This window comes from Nansenia antarctica (genome assembly GCF_963989245.1).
Source record: "Nansenia antarctica genome assembly, chromosome: 13".
NCBI lineage: Eukaryota > Metazoa > Chordata > Actinopteri > Argentiniformes > Microstomatidae > Nansenia > Nansenia antarctica.
In genome coordinates this window covers 20,639,122-20,656,621 of record NC_137683.1, presented here as the reverse complement: position 1 = coordinate 20,656,621, position 17,500 = coordinate 20,639,122, and the positions used below count along the sequence as shown (strand labels likewise).

Genomic DNA, 17,500 nt, shown 5'->3' with positions numbered 1-17,500 from the left:
TTTTTTTTCCTGTGTGGTCCAGACGGGACGCCTCCCGTCTGGACCACACAGGAGAGGGCATCACTCAGCCCCGCGCCGCCTCACAACACACACACACACACACACACACACACAGACACAGACAAGCACACACACACACACACACACACACACACACACAGACAGACAGACAGACACAAGCACACACACATGCACACACAGACAGACAGACAGACAGACAGACACACACACACACACACACACACACACAGACAGACAGACACACACAGACAGACAGACAGACAGACACACACACACACTCCGCCGCCCGGAGACGTCGATGGCACCTGGCTTGGCACTGGCCAGTCTGGTGTAAACCACTCAGAGCTCCTGAGTTAATGTTAATGTTAATGGACTACCAGTGTGAATATTTGTTATATAGTTTAATAAATCTCTTCTTTGATTTTGAAACAGTGTAGCGTGGCCTTAATTTGTTATTATTACAGTACATTTTTGTGTTCGCAGCAATGGCAATATGTTTTATTTGGTTGGTAGATCTTGTTGAGCTGGTAATTTGAAAAGTAGCTCACAAGCCTAAAAAGTGTGAGCACCCCTGCTCTAGCTGGTTTTGGTTCATGATTATTGGTGTGTTGTTTTTGTTGTTGATTCACATTATTTTGCTTCTTGATTAGTTGATTTTGAGCCCAAGTGAAGCAGCTGTTATCTCTAGTTTGTGTTTCCTGCATCTGTCGGTGGGTGTGTGCTAGTAATAATAATAATAATAATAATTCATTATATTTATAAAGTGCTTTTCAGGGACTCAAAGACGTTGAGTAGTAGAGAGTCATAGAGAAGACGCTAGTAGTGCTAAATCATCAGGAAAATCCAGATCTTCTTGCTTTTCAGTCTGGCTCCACTGTATACCGGGTCGGCTGTTGTTGGTTGGACCTCAAAGGCTTCTGATATTCATCCTTCATGGAGACCGTGGCATTGCATCCCTTGGAAGCTCTTGATGACGCTGCTGACCTTTGGTGGGATGCCATAGTGCCCCATCAATTTCTACAGCATCCCCTAATTCACACTGTCAAAAGTCTTTTGAATGAATGAATGAATGAATGGTCTTTATTGTCATTGATATAGTACAGGTACCAAACAACGAAATTTGGTGCTAGGAAAAAAAAAAAAACTAAAAACAAGAAGGGAAAAGAGCTGGTTTACATAAATAAAGGCTATGTACACTATCGACTATACTATACTATACAAATAAAACACTGTGCTGTACTCTATGCTATGCTATACCTATTCTAACATTTCCTATCTCTGAACCTTATGTACCCGGGTTGTCATATTGCACATAGTGTTATTGCACATTCATTTAAAGTGTCACAGTTTGCAGGTTTGAAATGTTCACAGTTGTGTTTCAGTGTTGCACTTGATTTCAATCTAGTAGCTGCCATCAAATTGTCTAGATTGTCCAGGGCCTAGAACCTAGGTCTTTGCTGTGTTCAGGGCCTGAATGGCCCTGGGGTAGAAGCTGAGCTTCAGTCTGTTTGTCCTTGCGAACATGGTCCTGAACCGCCTGTTCGAGGGCAGCCGGGCAAAGTGTTCGTACCCAGGGTGGGATGGGTCTCTGGAGATCTTGGAGGCCTTCCTGAGGCAGCGTGTGTTGTACAGCTCTTCCAGAGAGGGGAGGGGGGCGCCGGTGATCTTCTGGGCCGATCTCACGACTCTCTGTAGCGCATTTCTCTCTGCGGCTGTGCAGCTGGAGAACCAGATGCAGATGCAGTAGGTGAGGATGCTCTCCACTGCGCAGCGGTAGAAGGTCACAAGCATCTCCTGTCCGATGTGGTTTTTCCTGAGGACTCTCAGGAAGTAGAGCCGCTGTTGTGCCTTCTTGATGATGGCTGCTGTGTTGATCTTCCAGGACAGGTCATCCTGTATGTGCACCCCCAGGAATCGGAGGGCTGAGACTCTCTCCACGCTCCCTCCATCGACGAGCAGGGGCTGGACCTCAGATTTTTTCCTCCTGAAGTCCACGATGATTTCCTGGGTCTTTGACTGGTTCAAAATCTTTGACTGGTTTCAAAATCTATGAAATTGACATAGGGTTAGGGTTAGGGTAATAATAATGATAATCCTGAGGGTGGCTGTTAGGTCTCCGCAGGATCTGTTATTCCTGAAGCCAGCCTGGTTTTCCCTCAGTTTCTCATCAACCACTGTCTGAAGCCTCTCCAGTAGAGTGCAGTTGAGCACCGTTGGTGTTGAAAGCAGCATTAGGCCTCTGTCGTTTTTGCACTCCTTAAGGTCCCCTTTCTTCCTTATCTTCACAATGTGGCCATCTCTCCAATCCGACGGAACATTTTCTTCCTTCCAGATGATTCTCGTGAGATGGTGAAGCATGTTGGTGGAGGTTTCGATGTCTGCCTTGAGGGCTTCGGCTGGTATCTCTTCCGGCCCCTCTGCCTTGCAGCCTCCTCTCAAGGCCTTAATGGCCTTCTTACCTTCTGTGTTGGTGGAGGGGTTGCAGTTTATCTCCAACAGGTTTGCGGTTGGTGGGATCTCTGTAGACAGTTGAGGAGGCTGCCTGGTGAGCAGTGGTCTAAAGTGTTCCGTCCACCTCTTCAGTTGGTCTTCCCTGGTTGTGAGGGCTGTAGGCCTACCTTGTGAGTTTTTAATGTGTAGCCTAATTGTGTTTGTTTGAACTTGCCTGTGAGCGAGCTTGTTTGTGGTTAAGTAGAGCTCCTTCAGATTGTTTTTTCCTGCTGCTTCCTCTGCCTGTTGTGCTACATCCTCCGTGTACTTGTTCTTGTTGTGCCTTCTGACACTTTCCTTCACTTCTTTGTTCGCTGCTTCATATTCCTTCTGTGCCATCGCCTTTTTTGCTCTGGTTTTACTTCTGTTTAGTACCTCCTTTCCCCCCCCCCCTTCTCTAATTCACTTTCTTGTACGTTTCTGTGGATAGAATCAGAATCAGAATCAGCATTCTTTTTGATTGCCAAGTATATTCACACATACAGGAAATTGACTTGGTGTGGTTGGTGCTTAAGACATAAAGACACAGACAGCAATATAGTAAAGAACAACCACAATGTAATAAACAACACTATAAGCACATAAAATAAAAAAAATAAAAAGACTAACCCCGAAATGGACAGTAGAGCAATAAGACTGTAAATTAGAGTATGTAAAACTAATATAGATTACATTGTCAGTTGTGTGTGTGTGTGTGTGCATGTGTGTGTGTGTGTGTGAGAGTGTGTGTGTGCGTGTGCGTGTGACGACGACGATGACAGGGGGGGGGGGGGGGGTGGGTGGAAGTCCCAGATTCAATGAGAGGCCGGGGGCTTGTTTGTGAGGCCCACTGCCGCGGAGAAGAAACTGTTCACCAAGCCAGGATTTGTTGCTTGTCTTTCTGCTCTCTACCACTTCTTCACATTCCATATGGTTTCCAGACCTTCCTCTGTGTGCTCCAGTGGTCTTGGGGTTTGTGTTTCTTGGTTTTATAGTACGTGTAGTAGTGCTTGGAACCGGTTGTGTAATGTGGCTTGGTAGAGTTCCGATGTGCCTTGATGTACATTGGATTTGACTCGTCCTTCCCTGGGTTTGGTGCATTTCAGTCTCAGCTGGATCCTTCGGCGGTAACAAGGTGATGGTCAGATCCATCAGCTCCTCTTTTAACTCTCACACCCAGCGGTGAGCGCCTCAACCGACCTGCAGCTATGTGGTCAGTCAGATGTTCTGTTGTACGCGCAGCAGAAACCCACGTTGCTTTATGGATGTCCTTATGTGGGAAAATCGTGTGTGTGTCTTGAAACGTGTGTGTGTGTGTGTCAGATAATGCGTCCTACTCCTAACTGATTAGGAACTACAGACACACACACCAGGCTATTTATGTCTTCTGTGTCGTGTATGGGTTCGTGTGTGCATTGTTAGTGAGCAGCTGTGAAAGAATGGGCGTGCATACACGCGCACACACACACACACACACACATACACACACACACACTACATGGCAGGTGTCTCCTGGTCCGTCACTGTGTTGTGTTTGCAGTCACCCTACTGTGTCATTTCCCCCGGAGTCCCCCTACAGGAAGACGCTTGAGGTCTTTTCCTGACACACTAGAATACCCCCTCCTCTGCTGAGTGTGTGTGTGTGTGTGTGTGTGTGTGTGTGTGTGTGTGTGTGTGTGTGTGTGTGAGTTTGTGTGTGTGTGTGTGTGTGTGTGCATGGGTCTGTGTGTATAGGGTAAGACCTCTGCATTGTTTGTTTAGCTGTTGGACTTTCCCTGTAGTAATAGAGCACAGTTCAGTCCTGTACACATTGCTAGACACTCTTCCTCATCTGGTCTCATGTAGCCTCTGCCAGGGTTTTCTCCTGTGTGTGTGTATGTACATGTGGGTGTGGGTGTGTGTGTACTGTACGTGTGTGTGTGTGTGCCAAGGGTTGTTCTCCTGTGATATCATACTCCCTGTGTACTTCCCCCTAGTTACCACCACCTCAGCTGTGACCTCAGCGTGACCCTCATCGTGACCTCGTTATGACCTCGTTATGACCTCAGACTGACCTCAGCCTCCCAGTGTTCTCTACTCTTTACTCTGTAGAAGACTCAAATATTCGATTTTATTCCTTTCAGAAATTACCTTATCTCCAAACTAACCTCTCTCTCTCTCTCTCTCTCTCTCTCTCCCTCCCCCCCTCCCTCCCTCCCCCCTCCTCCTTCTCATCCAATCAGAAATGGAAGAAGAGCTGGTTCGTGCTCTACCCGGCCAGTCAGAACGGCATCGCCAGGCTGGAGTTCTTCGACTGCTCCGGGGGCGGGGGCGGGGGCGGGGACAAGCCCAACACCAGGAAGCTGGACAAGAAGATCATCCGCCTGTCGGAGTGCATCTCCATCCTGCCCTCCCTCACAGAGACCTGTCCCAAGGACAACATGGCCGCCTTCTGCGTGGAGACCAACGACAAAACGCACGTGTTCGCCGCCGAGCGCAGCACCAGCACCGAGTGGGTGGAGAAGATGTGTGAGATCGCCTTTCAGGTGAGGAGGGCTGTTCTGTTTGACAGGCCGGGGGAACCTGGCCCGAGCATAGGTTACTGTTTCCTGCTACGACTGGTGGATGCATGATTCATTTACTTGAAGTTGAGTGTTTTTGTTGTAAGTCGCATAGGATAACGATGTCTGGTAAATGCCAAAACTGTAAAATGTACATGCTCCAACCCCGCTCAATTCGGTTCGGTTCGGTTCAGTTCAGTTCAGTTCAGTTCAGTTCAGTTCAGTTGAATCAATTCAATTCAATTCAATTCAATTCAATTCAATTCAATTCAATTCAATTCAATTCAATTCAATTCAATTCAATTCAATTCAATTCAATTCAATTCAATTCAATTCAATTCAATTCAATTCAATTCAATTCAATTCAATTCAATTCAATTCAATTCAATTCAATTCAATTCAATTCAATTCAATTCAATTCAATTCAATTCAATTCAACAAGCCTTATTGCCATGGTAACACATCTTCCATTGCCACAGTGCCCATTAAGGAACATGATAATACTACTAACAGCATCAACCATGACAGAAAGGGAAGGGATGATACAGGATGAACAAAACCAGTAACACAACTAACAATATTAACATGTATGGTAACCATAACAACTCCTACTAGTAGGCCACTAGTTTAGTTTCTAGATAGATAGATAGATAGATAGATAGGTGATCCCTGAGGGGAAATTAAGGCGTTACAGCAGCTCAGAAAACAAACAACAACAACTAAATAAAGTGACAATAGAATAAAATGAAAAATGAAAACCCATTTTTAAACAAGTAAAGACAGACCTAATAGACATGTGAAACCTTATATACGGTAGGATTTAACCTCCTCCTCCTGACTCTGGTCACTCAGAGGTGGTTCTGGTTGTTGTCTCAGGTTGTGGCAGCACCACATATCTGGCAGCCATTTTGGAGAAGTGTGTATTTTTTCCACCAACAGGAATTTTCACTTTGTCTCTGTGTGTGTCAAATTCACTGTAGTGCTGCTGTGTCATTCAGGGGAAAGAATGTTGCGCTTACTTCTGCATTGCCGTCTCTCTCTCTCTCCTCTCTCTCTCTCTGTCTCTCTCTGTCTCTCTCTCTCTCTGTCTCTCTCTCTGTCTCTCTCTGTCTCTCTCTCTGTCTCTCTCTGTCTCTCTCTCTCTGTCTGTCTCCTCCCCCTCTCTGTCTCTCTATCTCTAGCTATAACACATATCTGGTTTTGTGAAGGTGTGAGATATGGTTTCCTGGTAGAGGGAAGTGAGTTGCCGTGTCAGAATCATTTTCAATCCTTATGTTACACCCCCTCATTACCTGGAAACTATGGTAACACAATGTCATGTAGATGGTAATAATGTGGAACTGTTTACCTCTCTCTACAGTTGCTCTACTGTTACAAACAATAATAAAAAAGGTCCTTCCTTTTTCTAGTATTGTGACTGCCAATGACCTCTGGTCCTAGCATACCGGTAGATGTTTTCTTACGATGACTGATGGATAGATGATTCACTTACTTTAGACACATGTACTTGTTGTAAGTCGCTTTGGATAAAAACGTCTGCTGAATGTCAAAAATGTGTGTGTGTGTGTGAGTGTGTGTGTGAGTGTGTAGGAAGTGTGTGTGTTGGGAGAGTGTGTGTGTGTGTGTGTGTGTGTTTGTGTAAATGCTTGAAAAACAAGCAGGCCTGTCAGAGCTGATCTGTCGTTGCCTACAGGAGTTGGTCCAACCGTTCAGTATGTGGGAGGTCATGCATCACACCAGGGGAGGCCGGTGGAGGTAGGAATCGGAGGACGAGGGCTGTTTGTAAGGCATGGAATGGCTTGAGGAATGTTATCAAGCCCGTCCTCCGATGTCTGCCTCCACCGGCCTCCCCTGCATCAAATTAATCGTCTTCCTCATCAAGACTTTTGTAATTCCCCATTGTAATTACCATGTTATCAAATCAAATCAAACTTTATTTGTATAGCGCATTTCTCACAAAGAAATGTGACACAATGTGCTTCACAGATTACGAGGAAGATAAAACAACAAAAGATAAAACAACAATAGAGATAAAACAACAATAGATATAAAACAACAATAGAGATAAAACAACAATAGAGATAAAATAACAATAGATATAAAACAACAATAGAGATAAAACAACAATAGATATAAAACAACAATAGATATAAAACAACAATAGATATAAAATAACAATAGATATAAAACAACAATAGAGATAAAACAACAATAGATATAAAATAACAATAGATATAAAACAACAATAGAGATAAAATAACAATAGAAAAGAAAAGAAAAACAATAGTAGCAGACATTTAAAAGGCGTTTTGAGGTCTCGTTTAAACGTTTCCTGAGTTTTGGTCAATCTCAGGCTCTCTGGTAGGCTGTTCCAGAGACTAGGAGCATAAATACTGAACGCTGTCTCTCCACATCTCTTGGTCCTGGCTTCTGTGACTGCCGAGAGTTCAGTGCCAGTGGACCTCAGGGGTCTACCTGGTGTGTACTACCTCACAAGCATATCCATAATGTATTTGGGTGCATTTGGGTGCAGTGATTTATTAGACTACCGTAATAAAATAATCTTGAAATCTATTCTGAAACGAATAGGGAGCCAGTGCAGTGACTTCAGGACTGGTGTGAGGATGTGTGTGCTCTCTGTCTGGTCTTTGTAAGGACATGTGCGGCTGCATTCTGTACCATTTGCAGTTGACTAATCACTTTTTTGGGTAGGCCTGACAGGAGGGTGTTACAGTAATCTAGTCTGCTGGTGACAAACGCATTCATGTTTCAGTGTCTGCCTGGGAGAGAAAAGATTGCGCTTTGGTAATGTTTCTTAAGTGGTAGAAGGATATTTTGGTTATATTTTTGATATGGGATTCAAAATTAAGATCTGAGTCAATTATGACTCCTAGATTTCTGGCCTGGCACTTGGTGTTAAGAGCCAGTGTTTTCAAATGTGCAGATCATTTCTCTCTTTCGGCTTCACTGATGACCAATACCTCTGTTTTATCCTGATTAAGCTGGAGGACGTGTTGTGTCATCCATACATTGATATCAGCAATACAATCTATCAGACAGTCAACCATGTTGTAGTTATTGGGTGTTACCGAGAGAGCTGGGTGTCGTAGCTGTGGTAGTTAATGTTGTGTTTCCTGATGACAGAGCCAAGGGGATTATTACCATGTTATTACCATAATTATTGTGGAACTAATGGAGAAGATGTGTGTTAATGGGGTGTGTTCATAGCCTTGTAACCTTGTTAGCATATTAAGGCTAGTTCCCATAGCCTTGTAGCCTTGTTAGCATACTAAGGCTAGTTCCCATAGCCTTGTAACCTTCAGCCTTTCCCACCTACCCCCTGAGAATACACACACACACACACATACACACACACACACACACACACACACACACAGGACTAGATATCAGCTTGTTCACACGCACTAAAGAGGGGAAACACAGGGAATTTCCAAAGGGAAGATGTGTTGCTTGTGTGGGAGTTCAGATTCCGGTTTTATTCTCATTTGCTAACTCAGCTTCTCTCTCTCTCTCTCTCTCTCTCTCTCTCTCTCTCTCTCCCTCCCTTTTTCTCTCTCTCTCTCTCCCTCCTTCTGCTCTCTCTCTCTCCCTCTTTCAGGGAGGCAGTGGTTCAGGCAGTGTGGTGTCAGACTCTAATGGACAGAAGGACCTGCAGATGGCTGAGAACCTCATCTACTACTCCAGAGAAGAGGGTACACAGTGAAACAATATTCGAAATGCTCTGAGAGCGTTTGCTTTAGTCTGTCTGGGGTGCCGGATGGGCGGGGTTTACACTTTTTCTTTTTCTCTTTTTTTTCTATTCCATTGGTTCTATTTTGCCAGACACACTCAATCAAGCACAGCTGGATGTTTTGAAATGAATTCAAATGGTATTTGGATCCAGGTCTGGTCTCTCACTCTCTGCACATAAAGTACATAACACACATACACACACACACACACACACACAAACACTATTACACACACATTCACACTATTTCACACACATTCACACTATTACACACACATTCATGCACTATTACACACACATTCACACTATTACACACACATTCACACACTATTACACACACACACACACACACACACACACACACACACACACACACACACACTATTACACACACATTCAACGAGACACTACCATATGACAGTATGAGGGCTACAGCCAGGGGAGGCTGCCGGAAGTAGAAATTGGAGGCCGGTCTTATTGTGAACACATGGAACAGAATGAGGAACCTCACCAAAACAATCACATTCCAGCCTCGTTCCGTTCCATGCATTAACATTGAGCCCGTCCTCCGATTTCTACCTCCCCTCCCCCTGGTGACAGTGGCGTGGTTGTCCCCGCCCGGCCTCTTGGTCAACGGCCCTGGCACTGAGACACTCACCCTGTGTTCCTCTGCTCCCCCCCCCCACACACACACACACACCCCTCACCCAGAGGGAATCTCAATGTCTTTGACCTGTCTGCTATTCTCTCTCTCTTCTCCTCCTCTCTCTGCTCCCTTTCACCTCTCTCCTCCTATTCTCTCACTCTCCCTCCCTCCCTCCACTCTGCTCTCGCTCCCTCCTCTCTCCTCTGCTCCCTTTCACTGCTCCCTCCTCCTCTCCTCCTCTGCCCTGCTCTCTCTTCCTCCTTCACAGGGGATCTTAGCCCTCTCCTCCTCCTCTCTCTCTCTCTCTCTCCTTCTCCCCCCCCTCCTCTCCTCTTCTCCCTCTCTCCTCCCCGCTCTGCAGTGGATGTTTTGTATCAGCGTTTAAATAACCCCTCTCTTCTTGACCACTGTGAATAGTAAACATCTCTCTCTCTCCCTCCTCCCCCACCCCCTCTCTCCCTCCTCCCCCTCCCCCTCCCTCCCCCCCCCCCCCCCCCCCCCCCCCCTCCAGTGAATGAGTTCTGGGTGAGTGTGCAGCGGTCGGAGGCGTCAGAGCGGTGTGGGCTGCTGGGCTCCTACTGGCTGAAGGCGGAGGGGGAGGGGCTTGTGCTGAGGGAGGCCCAGACCCGGAGGAGCCTGCTGGTCTGGCCCTACAAGCTGCTGCGCCGCTACGGCCGGGACCGGGTCAGTACACACATATGGAGACGGCGTTGCTTTTCGTACCCTTAGAGTAGATACTGTTTTACAGTAACGCTAGTGTACCCCACATTTGAAACATCCTCTGTGTTAATATTACACGTGTACGACGGTTGGCTGTACAGTCACAAACGGTAAATGAATGTCTCCCGATGAACTGACCGCACTGATAGTGTTTATGTCCTTAATGCACTTCGTATTTGTGTGGACATAAATAAAGCATTTCAAACGTGTCCTCCCCCAGGTGATGTTCTCCTTCGAGGCGGGCCGCCGCTGTGAGTCCGGCCCCGGCAACTTCACCTTCGAGACCAAGCAGGGCAACGAGATCTTCTCCCTGGTGGAGTCCTCCATCCAGTCCCAGAAGGCCCAGGCGGACGAGCGCCACCTCAGCTTCCCCAGCGCCGCCTTCGACCCGGACAGCCCCGCCCTGCAGCAGCTCCGCCACGCGGTCGCCGCGCCAACCGCAGGAGGCGGAGTCGGCGCCGCCGACGGCAACAGCAACAGCCGAGAGCCGGACGGCGACTCCGGAGGGAGCAAGCCGGGCTCGGCCGACGGGGTGTTCGGACGCAGGGAGGGGGGCGGGGACGGGAAGGGCGGGAACCACAAGGGGAGGAGCCTCCCGGAGCCCCCGCCCATGGTCATGGTAGGGGGCACCCCGCCTCGGTCGCCCATGCCCCGGGGGGGGGGTTAAAGGAGGGGTGGGGGGGCCCCAGGAGGACCAGGCAGGTCTGTACTCTGAGCCGGCCGACTCTGTGCGTCTGCCCCCCCCCGCGGACTGCCTCTACTCTGACCCCGTGGACAGCCTCAAGACCGGGACCCCCGGCAACCTCCACGCCACCCCCACCCCGCGCCTCAGACCCGTCGGGGACGAGGGGGTCGGTCACCACCACCACCCGCGTTACCAGGGCAACAAGCCCGAGCCCCTCTACTCGGACTTGTACGACCGCGTCAGCCTGGACCTGATCCAGAGGACGGGCGGCCTGGGCCTGGAGGTGGGGGCGGGGTCGGTGGGCCGAGGGGGCGGGGGAGGGGGGGGAACCGGCAGCGGCGGCAGACGACCCCCGGGGGGGTGGGCGGAGGGGGCGTCGCCCACCGAGCACATTTACGACGAACCGGAGGGTCGCGGGGGGGGGGGGCGGGGCGGGAGTGGGACTGACCGTGTGTTGTTCCGGAGCGGTGCCCTCCCCGCTGTACGACGAGGCGTGGGTGGACCCCCCCGGCTGGAGAGGAGGGAGGGGCCAGGAGGAAACCCCCCACCCACAGCCTCTCCCTCTGGCAGCCAGGGGACCTCCCCCGCCCCCGGGGCCCAAGTGGCCCAAGCCGGCCACCGCCCCTAAGCCAGGCAAGGCTGCCCTCCCCCGGAAGGAGCCGGTGTCTCTGCCCCTGGGCCTGGGGAAGACCGGGCCTGGAGCTAACCTCAACAACAACAACAACAGTAGCAGTGGAGGGGAAGGGGGAGGGGGGCACAGAGCAGGGGGGGTGGGAGGTGGGGGTGGAGGAGGAGGAGGAGGAGGAGGGGGGAGACACGTGGAGCTCTACAGTAAAGTCTCCAGACACAAGACGCCCCCTCCGAACCCCTGGTATCCCCCCCCCCCACTCTGCCCTGCGCTCCCCTGACATCATATACGACAACCTGGGGGACATCTGAGAGAGGCTGAGGATGTTCAAGATGAATGTTGCTCCTGTTGCATCGTGGGACATGTAGTTTCAGGGAAGCACAGTACGCACCCGGACCACCTGTGCCTTGACGGCAAAGCTAAAGAAGAGGACATTGGTGTTGGGGGTGTGTGCGTGTGCGTGTGCGTGTGCGTGTGCGTGTGCGGTTGAACTTCCAGATTGAGCGTACCGGAACTCGATGGATTGCTTGTGTTTTGTTTATTTGTTTGTTTGTTTTTATCATTGTGCAAGTTGAGTATGCACTTACTGGAATATCCTGGCGTTTTTTTTCCTCACTGCTTTTGACTGTTCATCCTGGCTTCACATGGAGCATCACACCCAGAGGAGGGAGACTGTAATGACAGAGAGATTCACTTGCAGACGGACTTCCCTGCAGAACCTGAATGTGACAGCATATATGTTTGTATGTATTTGCACAGAAATCCTGTGACTAAACAATCATCCTAATCCATATCCAGCTATGTGAGTGTGTGTGAGTGTGTGTATGTGAGTGTGTGTGTGTGTGTGTATTTCTAAAAAGAAAAACAGCTGCGCTGTTGTAAATATTATAAAATGTTATTAATAAAAATCTGATGAAAAAATAACAAAAACCCCCACATTTCTCCCCTCTTGATTGATTGGTTGATTGATGGGTCACCTTCACATCGACTCCTTTGACGTCATCGGGACCGTATTCTCTTGGGATTTCCATTTAGTTTTTCGTTGTTGTTTTTTAAGTCGCGTTTCCAACGACTTTATCGCGGCGTGAAATCGACGAGTGCTTCCTGCCCTCCTCCTCCTCCTCCTCCTCTTCCTCCTCCTCCTGGCTGTTGTGTGGTCGCCCCTAGCGACGGTGTGGGGACGCCGACCTAGGCGTGACACGCTGTGAATCTTAACCAGGCCGTCTCAGACCAGACGAGTGTTGGACAACACAGAAGGGAAAAACAGCTCTATTGACATGTTGATGAATGCTGCTTCTAATGAACCACTGTCTGGCTGCCTCTTCTCCTCCTGGCCTTCCTCTCTCTCTCTCTCTCTCTCTCTCTCTCTCTCTCTCTCTCTCTCTCTCTCTCTCTCTCTCTCTCTCTCCCTCGCTCTCTCACCCTCCTTTTCTTCCTCTCGTCCCTTCTCTGTTCCCTTCCTCTCTCTCTCTCTCTCTCTCTCTCTCTCTCTCTCTCTCTCTCACACACACACACATTCTTTGTTGTCTCTGCTCTGACTGTCTGTTTCTCCCTGTCTCCCTCCACCACCATCCAAGGCTTTAACATCTTCCATGTCCTCCCTCTTTCCCTCTTCCTCTCCTTCCTCATCCTCCTCTCCCTCCCTCCCTAGATGTTTTTTTTAGATCAGCGTTCCGGACGCCTGATCGCTCCATCATCTCACTCCCGTCTTCCAGCCTTAAGAAGCAGAGCAGACACACTGGAGTACACACACACACACACACACACACATATTTATAAACACAGGCACACAGACACACAGACACACACACAGATGTATAAACACACACACACACACAGAGGAAGAACTAGAACTAGCTTCTGTGTTTCTCCTTAACCTCTCGAAAAACTCAACTCATTAGAAAAGCTTCTGTGGTACGAGGTCATCTGAGAGCCTGACACAGCCCCCCAGAGAGCTCCACCCCCACACACACACACACACACAGAGCAGACATACACACACACACACAGAGGTCATCTGAGAGCCTGACATAGCCCCCCAGAGAGCTCGACCCCCCCCCCACACACACACACACACACACAGAGCAGACATACACACACACACACACACAGAGCAGACATACACACACACACACACACACAGCACAGTGCACACACACACATACACACACACACACACACACAGCAGATACACACACACACACACACACAGCAGACAGTGACTGATGCCTGCGTAGGAGGTCTGCCCAGCACAGTGAGTATGAGAGCAGCAGGTTGTCTCCAGTGTGTTTTCTTACAGCCGCTTCCTCTTCAACATGTCCACCAGACATCCCTGTGACGCCCCGGGCAGCACACAGCAGGGGAGGCTGGTGGGGGTAGAAATCGGAAGACGGGGTCATGGTAATACATGGAATGGAACTTGGAAGGTACCGTATGTTTGGTACCACTCCTCATTCCATGCCCTGTATTACAATGAGCCCCGTCCTCCGATTTCTACCTCCACCAGCCTCCCCTGCAACACAGAGCAGATCAGTTTGACCATAGAAATACAAACTCACCCACAGTCTGAGGTAGAGTCCCCAGCCATGACCACTGTCTGTACACTAGTATATATGATATGTGACAGCGGCTGGTGAAAGGGGGAACAAGTTGGCAACCAATCAAAATGTTCAGACTTTTATTTTGAAACACGGAACTACGTTTCAATGTTGTTAATCACACACTCGCTAGTCAAGCCAGAATATTGCAACGCAATGAATTCGGTGAGTAAACCCCACTGCTACCGAGTTAACTATAACACTACCTAACATTGTTAGTTGACTAGCGATGTGTCATTGACTTTCAACAACGCTGAAATGTGTTTACTTTTTTCAAAATAAAAGTTTTAAATGTAAACATAACATTCAATTGGCTGCCGACTTACCAGCAGCCGTCACATAGGCCATTCAGCTGACGCTTTTATCCCAAGCGGATTACTTTGCAGCGAGACACTGTCCTAACCTGTCTAGTGAGGAGTGAGACACTTCTAACCTGTCTAGTGAGGAGTGAGACACTGTTCTAACCTGTCTAGTGAGGAGTGAGACACTGTTCTGACCTGTCTAGTGAGGAGTGAGACACTTCTAACCTGGCTAGTGAGGAGTGAGACACTGTCCTAACCTGTCTAGTGAGAAGTGAGACACTTCTAACCTGTCTAGTGAGGAGTGAGACACTGTCCTAACCTGTCTAGTGAGGAGTGAGACACTCCTAACCTGTCTAGTGAGGAGTGAGACACTGTCCTAACCTGTCTAGTGAGGAGTGAGACACTTCTAACCTGTCTAGTGAGGAGTGAGACACTGTTCTAACCTGTCTAGTGAGGAGTGAGACACTTCTAACCTGTCTAGTGAGGAGTGAGACACTGTCCTAACCTGTCTAGTGAGGAGTGAGACACTGTTCTAACCTGTCTAGTGAGGAGTGAGACACTGTTCTAACCTGTCTAGTGAGGAGTGAGACACTGTTCTGACGGCCGGCGGAGGTAGAAATGGGAGGACGGGCTCGTTGCAATGCATGGGATGGAATGTGGAATGGGTTCAAACACTGTAGAACTGTAGACCATTGGGACGCACCCTCTCTATCTGTCTGATGAGGAAGTGCCTCCATGTTTCACACCTCCCCCACTTCCCCCTGACCTTTCATACATCTGCTACACCGCCCAGCTGCCTGATAACTATGTTTAAACTACAGGGTGTGTGTGTGTTTATGTGTGTGTTTATGTGTGTGTGTGTGTGTGTGTGTGTGTGTATCCCAGCCAAGCGTCATATGTTTATTTCAGGCCAGACAGTTCTGTTATCATCCAGTCCTGCACTTAGGCCTCTGTCTGTCTGTCTGTGTTTATCAGCCACAGGTACCTCTTTCTACCTGTCTGTCTGTCTGCCTGCCTGCCTGCCTGTCTGTCTGTCTGTCTGCCTGTCTGTCGTATGGGTTGTTGTTTTTCCTCTCCACTCCACCAGGCTCGGGGCCGAGGGGCTACCCTTTTACCACCCCAAGACCTGGTTGAGGGGCTCACCCGGGCTATATTTCTGGACACCCCTCCAGAAGCCACGTCATCGTCTCGTCATCTAATACCGACAGACCATGCATCCCGTTGGGTGGGTGGTACACCGGGCAATCCAGGATAATATGGTCTGCGGTTTGGTCCTCTGCGCCACACTCGCACGACGCATTTGGGGCCAAGCCCCATCTGTGCATTGATGAGCGGAAACGCCCGACGCCGGTCCGGAGACGATTGAGCCTCACCCAGGATAGCCTTGGCAAGTCCATCCCGAGGGGCTCAGCGCCGGCGACTGGGATGTGGCCGCGGAGTTTGGATGTCTGTCTGTCGTTTGTCTGTCACATGTTAGCCATCAAATCATTGGAGAGCCTGACTCACTCACATGCTCAACCTGTCAGAGTAGACAACATCTCCCTGGAGGCTAACTGGTCTAATGGTCTGGTCTGCAGGCCTAAAAGAAGGTCCAACTTGTTAACCAACTCTCAGCACTGACTGAAATCAGGAAATAAATGTAGTTGATTGAAATATATCTCTCTAACGTTACCTTAACGTTACCTGTCTGTCTGTCTGTCTGTCTGTCTGTCTGCCTGTCTGTCTGCTTGTCTTAGCGATCTAATCTCTTCCAGGGGAGGCTCTATGTAACTCATGGAGCAGAACGAGGAATGATTGGTTGATTGGTTCCTAGACGTACTCTCGTGTTCCCACAGCACCCACCAGCCACCAGCCACCACTTCTTACTTCCTCGTTTTACATTTAGCCTCTCTTCTTCTTCCACCATAGCCCAAAGATAGCACCTGCGTGGCACACAGCACACGCTGCAGCCTGGAAGTTCTACTTACACTTCCTGTCTCCCCCGCTGCTCTGGAAATAAAGGGGTGGACACTAGATGAGCATGTCAGAGAGAACATGAGAGAATAATGGACACTAGATGGGCATGTCAGAGAGAACGTGAGAGAATGGTGGACACTAGATGGCCATGTCAGAGAGAACGTGAGAGAATGGTGGACACTAGATGGGCATGTCAGAGAGAACGTGAGAGAATGGTGGACACTAGATGGGCATGCCAGAATAGACATCAGTGACCTCATCATAATGAGCAGTAATGTTGAAACAGTTTTTTTTTTTTTACCTTAAGGTAAGATTTAAGGGGGGAGTTTAAAGGTCAGAGTTGAGGGTCATGGTTAAGGTCCAGTGGTTATGAGTCATTTTGAGGTGAGGAAGTCGGCTAGTTTCATTCTTTCTAGCTGGTCCACCGTCCAGATGCCCTACATCACCGGGTCACTCAGCTTCCTCCTGCTGTTCACCAGTTCCTGTTTCTATTCTCATTGTGTGTGTGTGTCTATTCTGAGTGTTGTGTGTGTGTGTATTCTGAGTGTTGTGTGTGTGTATTCTGAGTGTTCTGTGTGTGTAGATGCATGTATGTGTGTAAATATGTAGATGTATGTGTGTGTGTGTTCTGAGTATGTGTGTAGATGTATGTATGTATGTGTGTGTGTGTGTGTGTGTGTGTGTGTAGATGTATGTGTGTGTGCAAGTGTGTGTGCGTGCATGAGTGTTCTCTCACTGCCCCATCATGCATGAGGACAATCACAGGAAACAACAGAAGAAGAGAGAGAGACAGAGGCAGAGCGGGGAGGAGAAGAAGAGAGAGGGAGAGAGAAAGAGGCAGAGTGTGGAGTCAAACCACTTGTGAGAGAAGAAGAGAGAGAGACAGAGGCAGAGCGGGGAGGAGAAGAAGAGAGAGGGAGAGAGAAAGAGGCAGAGTGTGGAGTCAAACCACTTGTGAGAGAAGAAGAGAGAGAGACAGAGGCAGAGCGGGGAGGAGAAGAAGAGAGAGGGAGAGAGAAAGAGGCAGAGCGTGGAGGAGAAGAAGAGAGAGGGAGAGAGAAAGAGGCAGAGCGTGGAGGAGAAGAAGAGAGAGGGAGAGAGAAAGAGGCAGAGCGTGGAGTCAAACCACTTGTGAGAGAAGAAGAGAGAGAGACAGAGGCAGAGCGGGGAGGAGAAGAAGAGAGA

At 48.9% G+C, this 17,500-nt stretch overlaps 1 protein-coding gene across 1 annotated transcript in view; it reads left to right on the top strand.

Annotated features, from left to right (window-relative positions):
• Nucleotides 1-11,771, top strand: part of dok1b (docking protein 1b) — a gene marked incomplete at both ends in the record, with an annotated part of 20,475 nt that extends 8,704 nt beyond the window's left edge. The window contains 7 exon segments of the mRNA XM_080544079.1: nt 4,713-5,015; nt 8,650-8,743; nt 9,939-10,111; nt 10,368-10,804; nt 10,806-11,363; nt 11,365-11,709; nt 11,711-11,771. Coding sequence (XP_080400205.1) covers nt 4,713-5,015; nt 8,650-8,743; nt 9,939-10,111; nt 10,368-10,804; nt 10,806-11,363; nt 11,365-11,709; nt 11,711-11,771 — 1,971 coding nt within the window.
• Between the last annotated feature and the right edge of the window lie 5,729 nt (nt 11,772-17,500).